The sequence below is a fragment of the Zonotrichia leucophrys genome, chromosome 23, assembly GCF_028769735.1.
Source record: "Zonotrichia leucophrys gambelii isolate GWCS_2022_RI chromosome 23, RI_Zleu_2.0, whole genome shotgun sequence".
Taxonomy (NCBI): Eukaryota; Metazoa; Chordata; class Aves; order Passeriformes; family Passerellidae; genus Zonotrichia; species Zonotrichia leucophrys.
The window spans coordinates 4,607,006-4,625,297 of NC_088192.1; the positions used below are offsets into that span (position 1 = coordinate 4,607,006).

The 18,292-nt window shown below is 42.9% G+C and overlaps 1 protein-coding gene across 1 annotated transcript in view; it reads left to right on the plus strand.

Moving 5' to 3' along the window:
* RLF (RLF zinc finger) overlaps positions 1 to 17,091 on the plus strand; it is a 39,767-nt gene extending 22,676 nt beyond the window's left edge. Inside the window, exons 5-8 of the mRNA XM_064731611.1 lie at positions 7,926 to 8,128; positions 10,509 to 10,645; positions 11,646 to 11,787; positions 11,957 to 17,091. Coding sequence (XP_064587681.1) covers positions 7,926 to 8,128; positions 10,509 to 10,645; positions 11,646 to 11,787; positions 11,957 to 16,678 — 5,204 coding nt within the window. The 3' untranslated portion in view covers positions 16,679 to 17,091. The remainder of the gene's footprint in view (positions 1 to 7,925; positions 8,129 to 10,508; positions 10,646 to 11,645; positions 11,788 to 11,956) is intronic.
* Positions 17,092 to 18,292: the final 1,201 nt, after the last annotated feature.

Genomic DNA, 18,292 nt, shown 5'->3' on the forward strand with positions numbered 1-18,292 from the left:
TCCATACTTTTCAGAGACATAAAACATTCATGTGGAAGGGCAGTGTGGAGTGTTATTAACTCTAGGTTGGGAGGCACTTTGTGTTTAGAAATGTGTATGGAAATAAGATCTTGATTCAGAAACTGCTGAGAGGTGAGGAACAGGAGGTGCTAGTGTCACCTTATTTAATGTAGTCTTTCTAATGACTTCTGATAAATTCTCTCTTTACTCTGATTTTTTCCCATTAGTGGTGCCATTACGTACTTGTAGGTATTTTATCTGTTTCATTAACAGTGCACTAGACTGCAGTTTACCTCTGGTAGTCTAAAGTTACAAATAATACAGAAGGAAGGAAGAATTTAAAATAAACTCTTTAAAAAAAAGTATTTTAAGTTTTCTTCCGTTCTGGCTTTGGGTAGCCTCTCTTTGAGTTGAAGTATGTCAGTATTTTCAAGGAATAAATAGGAACATGTTACAGTTATTGAGACAATATGTTGCTCCTTGTGCTAAAAAAAGAGCAGCATGTTTGCACTGCAGTCTTCATGTCAGGTATTAATAGCATGGCAGAAATATTTGAACTGTTGTGGTTTAAACTCAGCTGGAAACATTGAGCCCCACTCAGCTGCTCCCTTTTCCCCACCCTATCTGGTGAGAGGGAGATGAGGGCTGAGTTAAGAACAATTTCCTTGTAAACAGCAATGAGATAAGGAAATGAACAGTGACAGCAACAATACCAGTAACAACAGTTTATAAAAGAGGTGATTACATTCCAAACCACTGTGTTGTGGCCAAAGTGTGGGAGTTCCTCAGTCCCCTGCAGCACTGCAGGCTGGGCAGGAAGGGACCTGGGGGTGCTGCTGGACAGCAGCTGGGCATGAGCCAGGGGGGCTCCAGGTGCCCACGGGCACCTGGCCAGGGTCAGCAGTGCTGTGCCAGCAGAGTGAAGCAATACACAGAATAAATAAATAAATAAATAAACTCCACAAGCAGATACAGTTCTGAGGTGGGTGTGGATGTCAGTGCCTGGCACAAGCGAGAGAGCTCTGTGAAAATTGTGCCCTGAGCCTCAGTCTGAGCCACATCTTTATTCACAGAGGTGTTCCATATTCATTGCATTGCACAACTTTTCTATGCATGTTCAACCCCTGGCCCTGCCTGTCCTTGCACGCCCTTCTGGGCATGCCTTGTTTGCTGTGTGGTTGCACATTTGAACTTTTCTCCTTTGCACATGTGCTTTTGGTCCCTTGGTGCTTATCTGAGTACAGCTGTCAGCCTTGATCAGCTTGGAAACAGAGGAGTCTCTTTATCTGGGCTCTTTGCATCACTTGCTCTTCTCTGGTATTGTTCTTTATGCAAGAAGCTTCAGAAATTTGTGTTTTCCTATGCCCTTTGTATCATGCAGAGGTTTCTTAAGTAAAAAGATTAAAATTCAACACATAGTTCTACAGGCTAAACTTTAACTGCTTGATTCATATTGCTGATTCAAGTGAACTCTAAAAATCTCTATTTCAGGAGCAGGAAATGCTTCTGCCCCTGGACTCAGCCGTGCCTGGGCTGCACCTTGAGAGCTGTGTCCAGTTCTGGGCCTCAGCTCAGGGGGGACATTGTGGTGTTCAGACAGGCCCAGAGAAGGGCAGGGCTGGTGAAGCAGTGCCTGGTGGAGCTGGGGTTGTTTAACCTGGAGAAAAGGAGGCTGTGGGGGGACATTTCCACTCTCCTCAGCTGCCTGCAGGGTGTACTCAGGTGGGGTTGGCCTCTTCCCCCAGGCAAGCAGGGACAGGCCAAGGCACAGCCTTGAGCTGCATCAGGGGAAGTGTAGGCTGGACATGGGGAAAAAATTCTTCACTGAAAGAGGAATTGGGTACTGGGATGGTGTGCCCAGGGAGGGGTGAGGTCTCAGTCCTGGAGGTGTTTAACAACAGACTGCATGTGGCACTCAGTGCCATGGTTTCATTGATGAGGAGGTGTTAGCTCATAGGTTGGACTTGATGATCTCAAAGGTCTTTTCCAATATAGTTCATTCTGGTTTTGTGCCATTCATTGAGTGCATTTTTAGGCAGTCTGGAATACTCCACAGGCACACCTGAACAGTCTGAATGTGACTCAGGAATCACATTTGTATTAGACAAATCTGGCAAAAGCACATTTCTCAAGTAAAGTGTTAGACATTTTGAGTAAAGGGTACTTCTGAGAAGTTGAATACCTGCCTAAAATGTTGCTTCTACCATGTGTCTTGCATTTGTGGCAGTCTTGGAGACCTTGGTTTGTTTTTCTGCTTGCTCTGTCCGAGCAGCTGGAATTGGTCTCTTGGCCTTGTGTAGGATGTGGTTGGAGTTGGTATTAAGCAACTATCTCTAAATGTCTACTAAATTATCTAAATCATTTGTTACTTTCAGAATCATATCAAGTAAATGCTAATTTCTGTAACAGATTGTAAGTCACTGATGAGTTACAAGGTTTGTCTTTGTTCTTTCGCTTGTGTCACTTCTTTGATCTGCATGTTCTGTGCTAGCAGGCTCCATTTGATAGAAATAGCAGCAATCAAAGTGTATTTCCTGCAGGTCCCAGAGGGGATGGCACTTCTGCTTTTAGACTTGGGAGAAGGAGCTCCAGTGCAATGGATTTTCAGTTGCCTTAGTTAAACTGCCATTTTAACCTTCAGTACAACAGCAGCTTCACAAAGTGTCTCTTTCAGTCATCTAAAGCTTAATTTCTTTGAACAGTCTGGTTTTTATGCTTTTTGGGGTTTTGTGATGAGTACCTGGAAAGCATTCTTAGATTTTGCTGTTGTGAGCCAGATGTGAGAGTGGCTCAGTGTGCCCAGCTGAGGCTGTTTTGTGAACTGGCAGTTCATGCTAATGGTAATCAGATGCTTGAGTGAACAATCCTAAAGGTGTGCCAGGTTCCTGCCTTTCTTGTTTAGAGTTCTTCATTTTAATTCTGGTTTTTAATGCACTGGCCTGGAAAAGGAACTGGTATCAAATATTTGTTCCAGCAGAAGTTTCATAGCAGCATTGCAGTGGGTTCTGCTGCTCTATTACTGTTAATAAATTGCACTTTGATGTTCTAGGCTGATGTTTCCTAATTTTTTCTGTCAGCTGCTGAGGATGGTTGGTTGGGTCATTAATATTTGCTTGAGGAAAGGGCTTTAAAAAATAATTTCAGCTTAGGGCTTTTGGGCTTTTATGACTAACCAATACCAGCATCCTGATGGGACCACAGTTGATGCTGTTGAATTTGTGACATCCCGTGTAGCTCTGTGCCTCAGGCAGCTTTAATGCTGATTCCAAAACTTCCCCTCAACTTTTGTCTTAACAAACCCAGAACCAGAGAGGTTGGGGTCAGCTTGTTGAGTGCAGCAGATGAGTTCCAACAACTTGGAATGTCTGTCTTGAAGAGATTTGTAGGACAGCTGGGATAACCATGCAACAACTGCTGCTGTAAAATACACAGCCCTCAGTGCCAGCTGTGCATTCTTAACTTATCTGACTGCACATCAGCACCTGTCCTTCAGTCCTGTTCCACAGGGACTTTCAGCAGAAATGCTCACCCAAGATGATGTTTCTCTGCAATGTTCATCACAGTGACCACAGAGTCTTTTCATGCTTTATAAAAGTTGTATTCATAATATTGTGGTGTAACTTAAATTATCTTTCACTGCAAGTGTTTTGAGTGAGAGAGGAATCTCTTATTGCTGTTTGGTCCTGGCATAAGAGAGCTGCTGAGATGTGTGTAGAGTTGGAATCTGCACTGCCCTTTTGGCCAAAGGGTTTGGAAGGGAAGGGTTGCAGGGTGTCTGTGCTGATTTTTATAGCAAGCTGTTTTAGTCTTGAGAAGTTTGATAGAACATTGTGACAGAACACATAACAGCAGGAGAGCTAGGAAGAGAAGGAACAGGAAAGTCTGTTCATGGACATGTATGGAAATGTAACAGATTTAGGACTGAGTATAAAATTAGGTTCTCTGAGGGAAAACATCTCTTCTCATTTTGCTGTCTATTCCTCAGTTTTTGTTCCTTTTTCAGGAAAAGGGGAAACTTTCCACTTTAGAGTAAAGCTAAGGGCTAGGACAGATGTCTGACTGGTGACTCATTTCTGCATTTTGCTCCTACCATCATCACTTCCATCTGCATGACAGGGAGCTCAGTTTGTCACTTGGCTCCTTTGCAGAGTTCACCACACACTCGTTTAGGTGTGAAAGAATTGGCCTGAGGGCACAGAGCTGCCCCCTTTGTGGGGAACATGTGATAACTGACTGCTCTCAAAGGCTGCAGCAAGCTGAGACCCCCCTGTGCATTCTGGCAGGGCATCCACCTCCATCAAAGCTTCTCATTTGTGCTGGAAGATAAATTGTGACTGTTAAACTGAAAGTGATTCATTTCCCTGACTGCAAGGAGTCTTAAAATATTTCCCATGTCTTGACTAGCTGCCTCTGACACTTTAGTAAAACTTCATTTAAGCAGTTGCCAAGTGCATGTCTAGCTGTGTAAACAAGAGGAATCTAAACGTTAGAGGAGGTTAAAGGAGTTTTTTTTTTCTAGTATGTCCTTTACTTCTTTTTCCCAGATCCATAAGAGGAATATTCTGTGAGCCAAGAGGTGTAGAAATAGGGACTTGGAGAATTGCTTTGAATTGTTTGTGGGCACTAAGGCCCATGAATGGCAGTTCCACTTGAAGAGGTGCCTGATCTGATAGTGGGTGATCCAGCTTTGTGGGAGTTTTCCCTAACAGTGATTTCCTGGCCATCTGTTGTGGCAGCATCAAATAACATCAAATATCCATTTTGAAGCACTGTTAGCTTTCCTCCATGAGTATTCAAGCAGTGTCATACAGATGCAGTTTTTAAGGAAGAGAGGAGCTTGTTTCCTAGCAACTGGAGATCTTACTGCAGGCTGCCTCTTGGTCAGGCACTTCTTTTTGCTTTATCCATTGAAGTTCCTTTAATGTGAAGTGTCAGCTGGATCAAGAGTTGAATGCTCAGAGGTTTATCCTGTGAAAAACAGAAACAATTACAGCAGATTTAAATGTTATAATGATTCTCTAATAGACCACTAAGCTGATTCCTGCAGAATACAAGTGAGTTGCACTACAGGTATGTGGTATGTAGCTGGCACCTGAATGAGTTTTCTGCTAACCTGTGTAGTGTCTGTTAGAACACACTGTTGTTTGTTTGAGCAGAAAGCATGAAAACTGAAACATTTTAAGTGCAGAAAGCATGAAAACTTTCTTGTTATGTGCCATCCTGTCTTTTAGAAATGTACATACCATTTTGGTTTCTTAACATCCCATCTTGCGTAGTAATAATGAGATCCTAACATAGTGGAAGAGCCATTGAATAGAAATATTTTCTTAAGTTGTTAGTCTAAAGCAGGCATTCCTTTTTACTCCTGCAGAGTCTCTTGCAGGCACCAGAGGTGACTGGTTGACTGCAGTTGCTGCAGAGCACCATTCTAGCTTGTGTTTTATCAGAATGTCTCATGCATTTCCATGATTTCTTGTACAGTTCATCAGCCAGTTTGTTCCTTGGTTCATATCATTACTGCATGTAGTGTAAGCATGTGTTGAACCATCTCTCTTAATTCACAAGAGTTTTTTGAATGATGTACAGATCTGGAGAGTGGTATCAAGGCTTTGTGAAGATATTTATGTTTAGCTGGAAATAGCACCACGGATATTTTGAAGTGTATGATTTCATCATGTTGGTTTTGCACAGCCTGATTTTTGATAGTGAGGGGGGGCATGGAAGTGGCTTCTGTGAGAAGCTGCTGGAAGCTTCCACCATGGACATGCTGCTGGCCAAGGCTGGGCCACATAGAAATGATGGAAAGGCCTCCCTGATAACAGATTTAAGAAGAAAATCAAAACAAAGTGGGGGTGTCCTGGTTTAGGGCAAATTTGTTAAAGAATCTGCAAAGGAGGGCCCCTCCAGAAAGCAAAACCCACACGGCCCCTCCCCCCAACCGGTTCAGGAAAAAATTCCTCAGAGAGAGGTGGAAAGAACCTGTTTATTTGACAGACACAGCACCCCCCCAGCACACAAAATGAACAATACCCGATGACACCGCTTTGAGAAAGATGGCAAAATCAGAAAGTCTCTGTCGGGGTGGTTGCTCTGTTCTCAGTCCCTCCGGCGCTGGGCAGCGCTGCAGCCGAACCCTTGGTGTTCCCGGGTCCCAGTCCGGAGCAGGTTCAGATGGTCACAGACACAGGAGAGGAAGCAATGTGGACTGTTTAGCTAAACTAGCTAATAAGCAGAGGCAAAACAGAGCAGAAAAAGAGAGCAAGCAAAAGCAGCAAGCTGAAGCTGGAAGTGAAAAAACAGCCCTATGTACTGCTTGTCTCTGTGTCCCTGATAAGAGAAACCCAAACAAAACTTCCACTCTTCAGAGCCGGTCTTAAAGGCACAGAACAGGTGAATGGGGATACAAGAATAATAACATCACTCCAGGACAGGGGGCAATTTGAATTGCAGCTAGAGAAGAGGAGGAGGTGAGAATGTGATGGAAACACCAAGGGCAGTGGAGAAGGAGGGGCAGGAGATGCTCCAGGTGCCAGAGCTGAGATTCCTCTGCAGGCTGTGGTGAGAGCAGGGTGAAACAGCCCCTGAAATGCATGGATCCATGGGGGAGGCAGAGATCCACCCACAGCCTGTGGGGATCCATGGGGGAGGCAGAGATCCACCCTCAGCCTGTGGGGATCCATGGGGGAGGCAGAGATCCACCCACAGCCTGTGGGGATCCATGGGGGAGCAGAGATCCACCCTCAGCCTGTGGGGATCCATGGGGGAGGGCAAGATCACCCTCAGCTGTGGGGATCCATGGGGGAGGCAGGATCCACCTCAGCGTGTGGGGATCCATGGGGAACAGAGATCCACCCTCAGCCTGTGGGGATCCATGGGGAGCAGAGTCCACCCACAGCTGTGGGATCCCAGTGGGGTAGGGCAGAGATCCACCCTCAGCCTGTGGGGATCCATGGGGGAGGCAGAGATCCACCCTCAGCCTGTGGGGATCCAGACAAAGGCTGTGAGGAAGAGGGGCTCTCTCCTGTGTCTGGTGACCGACAGCAGGACAGGGGGACATGGAATGAAGCTGTGTCAGGGTAAGCACAGGTTGGACATCAGGGAAATGTTCTTTACTCCCAGGGTGGTTGGGTACTGGAACAAGCTCCCCAGAAGAGCAGTCCCAGCACCAAAGCTGCCAGAGTTCAGGGAGCATTTACCAATGCTGTTAGTCACACAGTTTAATTTGAGGTAGTACTTTGAGGGGCAAGACTTGCAGGTCCTTTCCAACTGAATTCTGTTTCTATGATAAACACCTGGGAAGAGAACAAAACTAAATCTGTGAGGTATTTAATCCAAATAAGTAAATTTTGCTTGCTATTTACAAAAATAATCTGAATTTCTACTACTGAATTAGTTCTTCAAGTCTCATAATTATTAGTAGTATCTGCTTGTATAAGACATAAGCCTAGAATGTCTTTAACACAATTCTTCCAAAGTCCCACAAAGATAATATTTTGACCTTCAACTTCATTTTACCTATTTTGGCATTGCATGGGGTTTTAACAGTTTGAAAAAGTTGAAAAGCAAGTAATGAATGACTTTTTTTTTTATTTTTTACTATAAAACTACAGTTGAAAGGTGCTGATTCCAAACTTCAGTATCTGGTATCTGGTGTGATCAGAGACCTTTGGCCATTGCTAAAGGACATCATCTTTAATGGTGCTGTCTTTTGGGAGGCGTGGGGGTCTGTTTTCTATAGCCCAGCGTTCTCTTGCTGCAGAGTTTGGGAGAAGAGAATCCATTGCAGTCACTTGTCACCATGCCTGGAGTTTCCTAAAAACACAGTCCCTACACAGATTTGTGAAGAAGTATGAATGCAGTGAGACAATTTCATTTAATGTCACCTGTAAATTGGTCTGTTCTCAAAGGATTTTTTCTTTTCCTAGCTAATAAATTGATTACACGAGAAGGGCCTTCCTTTCTGCAGATGCGAATCAAACATTTGATGAAGTCCAACTGCATCCCCCAGGCCACCTTCTTGTCAAAATTGTGTGCAGATTCTCCAGAAATTGCAAATGTTTCATCTTTTCGCCAAGCCTACATCACATGTGTGTGTTCAATGCTGCCTAATGAAGATTCCATTAAGGAGGTTAGTAGCCTACAGTCCCTTTTTAATATATATTTGTGAAGCATTTTAGAATTTATTTATGTAGTACTAAGCACTGAAGCTGAAGAGTGAAACTGTTGCATAAGAGGAATTTTGAAAGATTATTTTGAAAGATTGGACAATGTGTGGTCATCCCTTTGCAGGAATTGGATGTGATAGGGCTGGCTGAGTCAGGTGTGGAAGTTAAATTGCTGAGCTCCTACAAATTAAACTATTTCTATCTATATCTATAATTAATAGCAAATATATGCACACACAAGTGTATATATGCATCTGTAAGTGCACACTTCTCTAGAGGTATTATGTAAATGTGTATTATGTGAATGTTTAACTCTTAAATTGCTGTTAGTGGCTCATATCCAAGCTGACACCCTGGTTTGATACCCAGGGTTATAACAGAGATGGTTTTGTTATTGCTCACCCAGAGCAAAGGAGGCTGGAAGGACACACAGCCAGGACAGGTGACCCCACTGAACAAAGGATGTCCCAGACCATGGCATCATGCTCCCTGCACACAGTGAGGGGAAGGAGGAGGAAGGGGAGTGTGCTGAGAGATGGAATTTGTCTTCTCAAGTCTCCATTATGCACAATTGTGCCTTGCTCTCCTGGAGGTGCCTGTCCATGGGTAGCAGTGAATTAATTCCTGCTTTTGTTTTTGTGCATGGCTTTTGCTTCACCTATTCTATTGTCTTTACCTCTACCTACAAGTTTTCTCTTTTTACCCTTCAAATTCAGTCCCTGGTACCTTTGGTAGGGGAGTTGAGCAGCTTTGAGGGGCCTGGGTCCAGCTGGGGTTAAACCACAACAAGGAGACAAATCCCAAGCAAGTTCAGCAATGTCTGCTTAAGGTGGAACATATCTGTGTATCAAACCAGGGTGTCAGCTTGGATAGAAGCCACAAACAGTAATTATGAAGAGCATTTACTACTAAGACAACATTATGTTTTAATATATTTTTTCACTGGATCTATTCTGCTTCACAGAACAGACTGTGTTCTAGCAATATGTACTTTAAACAGCTGTTGATATTATAAACATTTCAAACTTCTTGCTCATCATGAATAACAATGATAGAGAACAAACAACAGGAAGTTAAACTGATTTTTGCAGCCATCTCAGTCAGCAGGAGAGCAGAAGCAGGGATATTAACCCAGTTTCCCATTCTGGCTTGACACTGGAGTTCATTCAGCAATGCCAGCATTTCCTAGGGTCCACTGACTTTTGGTGTTCAACTTGAGCCCCAGAACTGAGCTCTTGCAGCAGCCATTTCCAGGGCAATTCACAAACTGCAAGGCCTTGCAGATGTGTCAGTTTTGCACTGGATAGAGTTTATAAAATACAGCAGATTTGGGGGGGAAGGAAGGAGGGAGTGTCACTGATTCACCCCTGGCAAGAGAGAAACCCCAGTAAGTTATTTAGGTGACAGTGCTTTGATATCTAAGGGAACAGACCCCAGCTGGACCCAGGCCCCTCACAGCTGCTCAACTCCCCTACCAGAAGTACCAGGGACTGAATTGGAAGGGTAAAAAGAGAAAACTTGTAGGTAGAGGTAAAGACAATAGAATAGGTAAAGACAATAAAAGCCATGTACCAAAGCAAAGCAAAAGCAGGAATTAATTCACTGCTACCCATGGGCAGGCACCTCCAGGAGAGCAAGGCACAATTGTGCATAATGGAGACTTGAGAAGACAAATTCCATCTCTCAAATGCTCCCCTTCCTCCTCCTTCCCCTCACTGTGTGCAGGGAGCATGATGCCATGGTCTGGGATATCCTTTGGTCAGCTGGGTCACCTGTCCTGGCTGTGTGTCCTTCCAGCCTCCTTTGCTCAGCAATAACAAAACCATCTCTGTTATAACCCTGTGCCCAGCAGAAATCCCAAACACAGCCCCACACCAGCCAGGAAGAAAATGAACTCTACCCCAGCCAAAATCAGCACTGTTCTAAACACTTCTGTTTCTGCCATCATGCTTTGAAATGTGGCTGTTCAGAATCAGCACCTAGGGATGAGGAGAACAACAGCCTGGCTTTTTCACAACTCTTGATCTTTTTGGACCTGGCTTCTAATTTTCAAAAGTAACACAAGAATCCCTGTAAGGGCAGAGACACAGAATGGGAAGTTTTAGATAGATGGTTGCCTGCATGCAAGTATTTAGCTGAGCTGCCCAAAGTGGAAGGTTGTCCCAAAGAAAACTGATATTGAGAGGGGTCAGAACTAACAGGTGAACTTCTCACACCATCTTGTAGCTGAAAGGTGTGGCATGATCTCTGGGTACAGGAGATGTAATGTTTTGTGTGTGAGATTTGATTTCTTTTATAAATGCACTGTGAATAAAGTACCTTTTCTTTTTAATTTTCTTTAAGATTGCAAAGGTGGATTGCAAAGAGGTTCTAGACATCATATGTAATCTGGAATCTGAGGGACAAGAAAACACTGCATTTATTCTCTGTACAACATATCTTACCCATCAGCTTCAAACAGCAAATGTGTATTGCTCTTGGTAAGTATAAGCTGCTTCTGCTACCTGTTCCTCTCTAGCTAGAACTGAGTGAATATAGTACAAAAATATGTAGAGAAGGTGAATTTATCCTTTACTTGAGAAGTGCAGCAGACTGAAGCTCTTCCTAGATAATTACTTATTTTGTCACAAGTTGCTATGCTAATAGAGCAGTTAGGAAAAAGTAATGTTTAAACAATTTAAAACTGAAATAGCTCTCCCACTCTTGGCATGAACACTGGTACTGCTGTGGGGTGATGGATCTGTCAGTGCTCTCAGGGTTGCTGTTAAACCCCTGGCTTTGTGCTTCCACAGAGGATGTTGTCAGTCTGTTATTCCTTGGGAATTCTTGGCCCCATGAAAGTCTGGTGCATTTTTTTGACCTGTTCCACAGAGATGTCAGTATTAGGAATGAGCAGAAGCAACACTCTGTTGATTCTCTCCACTTCCCCTCCAAGAGCCTTTTTGTATTTTTATAATTTCTGTAACTCCAAGAATTCTCAAGTTCCAGCTGCCTTCCCTGGGGATGAGATGGGAGAATGAAGTCTTCTGTCTAATGGTGATGCTGACATTGCAGAGATGTATAAATTGAAGTTCTGGTGGTGTACCTAGCAGTCCTTGTACAGCTGCTTGCTTATTGGAAGAGAAGAGGCAACTTTGTGTTATGATTCATCTTATCCATTTTAAATTTTTATGTGAGAGGTACAGGCTCTGGAAGTGTGGGACTGGGTTTATTTTGTTTAGAAAGGAAGCCTGCAGATGAATCCCAGTGCCAGTGTGTTTCCCCTGTGAGGATCAGGAGATGCACAGGGGTTTGATCTGATGCTGGGAGCACAGGAACAGTTCTGTGCAGTGTCACCTGGAGATCAGGACCTCATTGAAGTGTGTGCTGTCCTTGAATAACACTTACATTTTTCTTGGCATCAGCTCTGAACTGACACTGTGAGTGCACAGATTGTGTGTATTTGCAATGTTCTTACATTCTGCTTTCAACTCTTCACAGGGAACTGACACTTTTCTGGAGCAAACTGCAGAGAAGAATAGATCCTTCCTTAGATTCCTTTTTGGAGAGATGTCGTCAGTTTGGCATCATTGCCAAGACACTACAGCATTTATTTTTCTTGATAAGAGTCATACAATCTGAAGTAAGTAACAGTCCTGAGTTTTTGGACACAGCTAGAGCTGTCTACATGAATTTATTATTTTCTTAATAATTCTATTGAACTGGAAAAAAATATAGCTTATTTCATTAATCATACTCTCTGATTATGCCTAAGAACACACTGATAAAAACCTTCTGTTTTCTTTAAACAGGCAGAGGAAGCAGGACTTGCTGTGTCTGTGTTGTTGTGTGTGAGAGCCCTTCAGATCAGGTCCAACGGAAGCGATGAAATGAAGACATCAGTGTGCAAAACAATTGCTTGCCTTTTACCAGAAGACCTTGAAGTTAGAAGAGCCTGTCAGCTCACAGAATTCTTGCTTGAGCCAACTTTGAATGGATTTAATGCCTTGGAGGAGCTCTATATGCAGCCAGACCAAAAATTTGATGAAGAGAACGCACTGGTTCCGAATTCACTCCGCTGTGAGCTGCTGTTAGCTCTGAAAGCATATTGGCCATTTGATCCTGAATTTTGGGACTGGAAGACTTTGAAGAGGCATTGTCTTAAACTCTTAGGGAAGGTAGCTTCTGATTCTGAGGATGATGCAGGTTGTCATCTGTCACTCAATGAAACTGATATGTTAGAAACTTTCTTTAGTGACTATGATGAGACAAAAGAACACAAATATTATGATGGGAAAGACACAATGAGCCACCCTAAGGAAAAAGCAAGAGTAAAAAAACCAATTGGTTCTTCAGAAAGATACCAGAGATGGCTTCAATACAAGTTTTTTTGTGTGCTCTGCAAAAGGGAGTGTATAGAGGCCAGAATACTGCATCATTCTAAGATGCACATGGAAGATGGTATTTATACATGTCCTGTTTGCACAAAAAAGTTCAAGAGAAAGGAATTTTTTGTACCACACGTAATGGAACATGTTAAAATGCCACCTAGCAGAACACACAGACCTAAAAAGAAAATAATTCTGAAAAAAGAGAGATCACCACAAAAGGCAACAGCTCCCAGCAGCCCACCCCCAGTGTTCCCAGAAAGGTCACACCAGACACAGCTCCCTGAAAGCTTCGACGATGACACAGAGGAATATGTCACATTCAGCCAGCTGGAAAACTGCCAGCTGCAAGACAGAGACATCTACCCCTGCCCTGGCACAGATTGCTCCAGAGTATTCAAACAGTTCAAGTACCTGAGCGTACACCTGAAAGCTGAACACCAGAACAACGACGAGAACGCCAAACACTACTTGGACATGAAGAACAGGCGGGAGAAGTGCGCCTTCTGCCGCCGCCACTTCATGACCTCCTTCCACCTGCGGGAGCACGAGCGCGTGCACTGCGGGCCCCAGCCCTACATGTGCGTGTCCATGGACTGCTACGCCAGGTTTGGCTCTGTCAATGAGCTGCTCAACCACAAACAGACCCACGACGACCTGCGCTATAAGTGTGAGCTCAACGGCTGCAATATCGTTTTCAGTGACTTAGGGCAGCTGTACCATCACGAGGCGCAGCACTTCAGGGATGCCTCGTACACTTGTAACTATTTTGGTTGTAAGAAGTTTTATTATTCAAAGACTGAATTTCAGAATCACCTCGCAGCACATGATATTAAAGTGTCAAATGGGGAAGGGAAGCAAACGCTGAACCTTGAAGGGTTGGTTTCAGAAGAAAAATCCAGTTATCTTCCAGAGTCTCGGCTGCTTGAACAATCTGAAAATTCCAATCTGAATGATAACTTGGATCCCTCAGGCTCTCAGGAAATTCCACAGGTGAAGGAAGAATCTCTCTCTGACAGTGAAGATCTCAACAGTGAAAGTAATTGCAGCCTGCATTGTGGGAAGCACAGGGCAGATGCTGCAGCAAGCCAAGGTCAGACATCCCCACAGCTCCTTGGAACAGCGGCTCACAGCCAGTCAGGTCCAGGTTTTGTTGTGTCCCAGGAAGGAATCTTCCATCCAGCAAATATGAAAGAACAGTGTTCCAATGTGGCAGTTTGCTTTGATGAAAAAAATCTTTCCTGTGGTTTTGAAGGCTGCTGTTCCACCCACAAAAATTCCAGAAGTTTGCAAAAGCACCTTCGAAGGGTCCATCCATACAACTTTAAAGGTAAAAGAAATATGGAAATGAAAACTAAATACTTTCTTGATCTGTTGAATGATGCTCAGGACAGTAAATCCCCTACAGATATGAGTCCAGAGTTAGGTCATAATTCTGATACAAATGCTGACTCTCCAGAAAGTGTGTGTTGTGCTGTAGATGCTAAAGGAAGCAGTGGCCTGAGGGAAGAAACCTGTCCTTCTTCCCCAGAAACATCTTTTTATGACAGCTCTAAAGAACTAGACATTGAAGATAACATGTTGGAACTAATGTTAGGCTTGAAACACCTAAGCTTAAAAAATAACATTCAGAATTCTTCAAGACAGAAATCTTTCCTGGGCTATTCATCTAGGGATTCCAAGTGCTCTGAGTCAGTTGATGAAGCTACCTCAAAATTTCACCTTCAAGATCAAGATGATAATTTACCCAGCCAGTACCTTACTCAGCTGGCAGCTAAACCATTTTTCTGTGAGTGTCACGGATGTACATGTGAGTTTGTGACCAGAGAAGCTCTCTTAATGCATTATGTTAAAAAGCATAACTATTCAAAGGAAATGGTTCTTCAGCTAAATATGTTCCAGCATCGATATTCACCATTTAAGTGTCATATTTGCCAAAGATCTTTCACAAGAAAAACACATCTTCGAATTCACTACAGAAACAAACATCAAATTGGCTGTCAGAGGGTGGCTCACAAGGTGTGTCCCAGTGACAAATTTGATCATGTAGGTTTGTGTACAGAGGACATGCATAAGAACAGCACTGCTCCAGTGCCTGCCTGTGCAAACAGCGTTGGGTTCTCTGGACACTCGGACTCTGAACAGCTGTGCCACCCAAAAAAGGAAGACTGCTGTTCTGAGACTGACTTGGAGTCCAATGAGGAGACAGACAATGATGTAACGAGAAAAACATCTAACATAACTTCCCTGGACAGCCATAGGGAAGAGCTGGAAGCAAGACAGGGAAGAGGAAGCAAAAGAACAGTTGCTAAAGGAAACTTATGTTACATATTGCATAAGTACCACAAACCATTTCATTGTATACATAAAAGCTGCAACTCAGCATTCACAAACCAGAAAGGTTTGATTCGCCATTACAGAACTGTTCACCAGTATAATAAGGAACAGCTCTGCTTAGAAAAAGACAAAGCAAGAACAAAAAGGGAACTTGTCAAATGTAAAAAAATATTTGCATGCAAACACAAAGAGTGTGGTAAGCGTTTTCTGTGTTCTAAAGCTCTTGCTAAACATTGTAGTGACTTCCACAATGAAATCTTAGAGGATCAAAAACTGCTTTCTGAAGCGGAGTCTGCCAGATTTGCTTGTAACCAAGCGCACTGCCATGCTGTATTTTATACATTTAATAAGCTTAAACGGCACCTAATAGAAGAACATGCCAATGAAGAAAAATTAAACAAAGATTTTGAAATCCATTGTGACCTTAATGGCTGCAATCGAATTTTCACAAATTACAGTCACTATTCTCAGCATGTATATTTCAGACACAGTGAATATTATGATAGTCTCTTTGGAAATCCCAAAGAGGAGGAAGATGATGAAGATAAAAATGAGCAAAATTGTTTGAAAGACAGCTTTGGCACAAGCAAGCAGAATGGGAAACAATTAAAAGACAGAGCTAAAAGAATTAACAGAAGCAGGGAAAAGCATTTGCTAAATTTCAAAACAAAAGAGGAAGCCCTACAAATGTGCAAAGAGAAGTCCAACCAGACCCAGTACCCCTGCATGGTGCAGGGGTGCCTGTCTGTGGTCAAACTGGAGAGCAGCATCGTCAGGCACTACAAGCGCACACACCAGATGACCAACATGTACATCGAGCAGCGCCTTCAGAAACTCGTCCTTTGTGTCAAATGTGGCATCATGATTGAGAAGCAGTCCTGCTCCAACTCAGCTTCAGACTTGGATAAAGAAGGTGTAGAAGTCAACGAGGATAAATCAGCAAATTCTGAGCCCGTGCAGGAGAGTGACAAACCCCTTGTTGCAAACCCTGCAGGCGATCCTCCAGACGAGAGTAACGAAGACCAAAAACAGAGTTCACCGAGCGGTGTGAATGGTGATGCCAGTGCCTTTGTGTATTCAGGCACTTTAAAATATAACCACAGTTCCCAGAACTCCTCTTTTGAAGAGCCTAACAGCAGGGAGACAACTGTGTGTAAAACTGAAGATCTTCCTGAAAGCAGTGAAAGAGAGAATAGCTCTTCTTTGCCCAGTTTACAATTAGAGTTGCCAAGAGAGAAAGACCCAGAAGGATGTCAACATAGTGCTGTTAATCAGAATGCAAAAAGAAATGTACTTTGTGCTACAAAAGACAAATTTCAAAAACCTCCTGTGTCCAAACCATTTGATTTAAAGACATATAAACCAATGGGATTTGAGTCTTCATTTTTAAAATTTATTCAGGAGAGTGAGGGAAAGGATGATGACGATGATGATGATTGTGATGAGGTCGTAGAATGGGAGTCTCCTGAGCAGTTGCCAGTAGATGAAATGTTGCAAAAAGAGGGAGACAGTCAAGGGAATACACCAGTAAACAACTTTGTAAGTGATGAAAATGTAATCATAACCCCAAATAATCCTGGGCAGCTAACAGAGATCCAGCCCTTGCTGTCAGAGTCCTCCTCTGCCCCTTCTTTAGAAAACCTGAGGGCAATCTTGGACAAGGCCCTAACGGACTGTGGAGACCTTGCCTTAAAACAGCTGCATTACTTACGGCCAGTAGTAGTTCTTGAAAGATCCAAGTTTTCCACACCTCTCATAGATTTATTTCCAACAAAAAAGGCAGATGAGCTGTGTGTAGGAAGTACATAAGTAGCTTTGCTTAGAGCAGATAGCCTCCACTACTGCTGTACGGGGAGAACTTCAAATTAGAACAGTAATTGTTACAGTACACACTTTTTAGGTTAGTTTTGACTGTTTAATTCCATGAATGTATAATATCTGTCAAAAGTAATGGCCAAGTTAATTTAGCTCCCCATTTTTTTCAATGAACAATGCTGATTTTGGTGCTATTTAACACATCAGAATACTGGGGGCTTCCTCTTGAAGAGTAAATGTGCATGATTGTATATGGAAAAAGTTCTGGGGTACCAGGGTTTGGGGGGCGATGGAGTTATTACTTGACTTGAATGTGCACCCCAGGGTGCTTTGTGTAACATATTGTACACTACAGCATCTTATATTTTTTGAGTTATGAGTTTCAATAAATTACAGTTTTTCACCCATTTGTTTACTGTACAGTAAATCTTTAATGTGCTTTACTTGTAATTGAGTTTGGGACCATTCTGAGTGCATTGGACAGTGTTGCTTAAGTTTTATGCATTTGTAGATAATTTATCAGACTGATAAAATAGATACAGAAAAGTAAAGTATTACATTTTATTTTACAACATTCTCTGTGCTTTTTTTAGACTTGAAAGAACTATAATTAGTCCAGGCTTACTAATTACACTTCTGCATGAGAAAGTCTTTGTTCCTTTAAAGGCAGGGGGTGTTTTCTGAGACTGTCTGGCACCACCTGAGTGTGTGATGAGTGGTGTTGAGACTTCCAAGCAGGTTGTGTCACATCAAAGTACCAGTATACATCTGGAGTTCCCTGGTTACCTTTTGGACAATGAATGATGAAACCTAGCTGGAAGATTCACCAGAAGAGTCAGCTAGTATTTTAAACTCTGTTTCTTGCTCTTTATATAATTTCTTTCCACACATGGCTACATCAGGAGGCTCAGAATCACTGGGGTATTTCCCCATCTCCATGGGGATTCTAATGAGCAAGCAGCAATCTGATTGAGGGTTTGGGTGTTGTTGGGGCTTTTGAGGTTTTATACTGTGATTTGAAAAGCAGCAGTGGAAAGGAAATGGAAAAAACTTTGGGAAATGTTTCTGTTGGGTGCAGAAATGATGGCAGCTATCAAACAGTGAACTGTGGTATGACCAAAATGAGGCAGAAATGGCATCTTCGTACTGCAATTAGGAAAATAAAGTTATTTGGGCATCCTTAAAAGTTAGGTTAAAAATCATGCACCAATCAAGAGAAGTGTGGCTTACTGCCTAGCCTCTCAAGTAATTTCCTCTCTAAACTCTAAGCTGTTTTTAATGAAAGAAATATGGTGCATCAATCTTCTCACAAAGTTCTAAAAATGGAAGTAAGCTGTGTCAAAAGGTTCAATACTGCAACATCACCAGCCAGCCTTCAGTGTGTTCCAAAGTAATAATGAAATACCTTTTAATTTCAAGTTTGAGTCATGTTTTAACATACTTGAATCTTCAAGATCTCAAACCAGAAAAGCTGAACAGCAAAATTAATAGAGTTGTGATGGCTGCTTCAGGTACTGGGCCAGAGAGACCCCGTTACCCTCTCAGGGTTTGAGCATCCCAGAGAAGAGCCTGTCCCTTTGTGGCCAGCATGAACAGTAAATTCTTTGA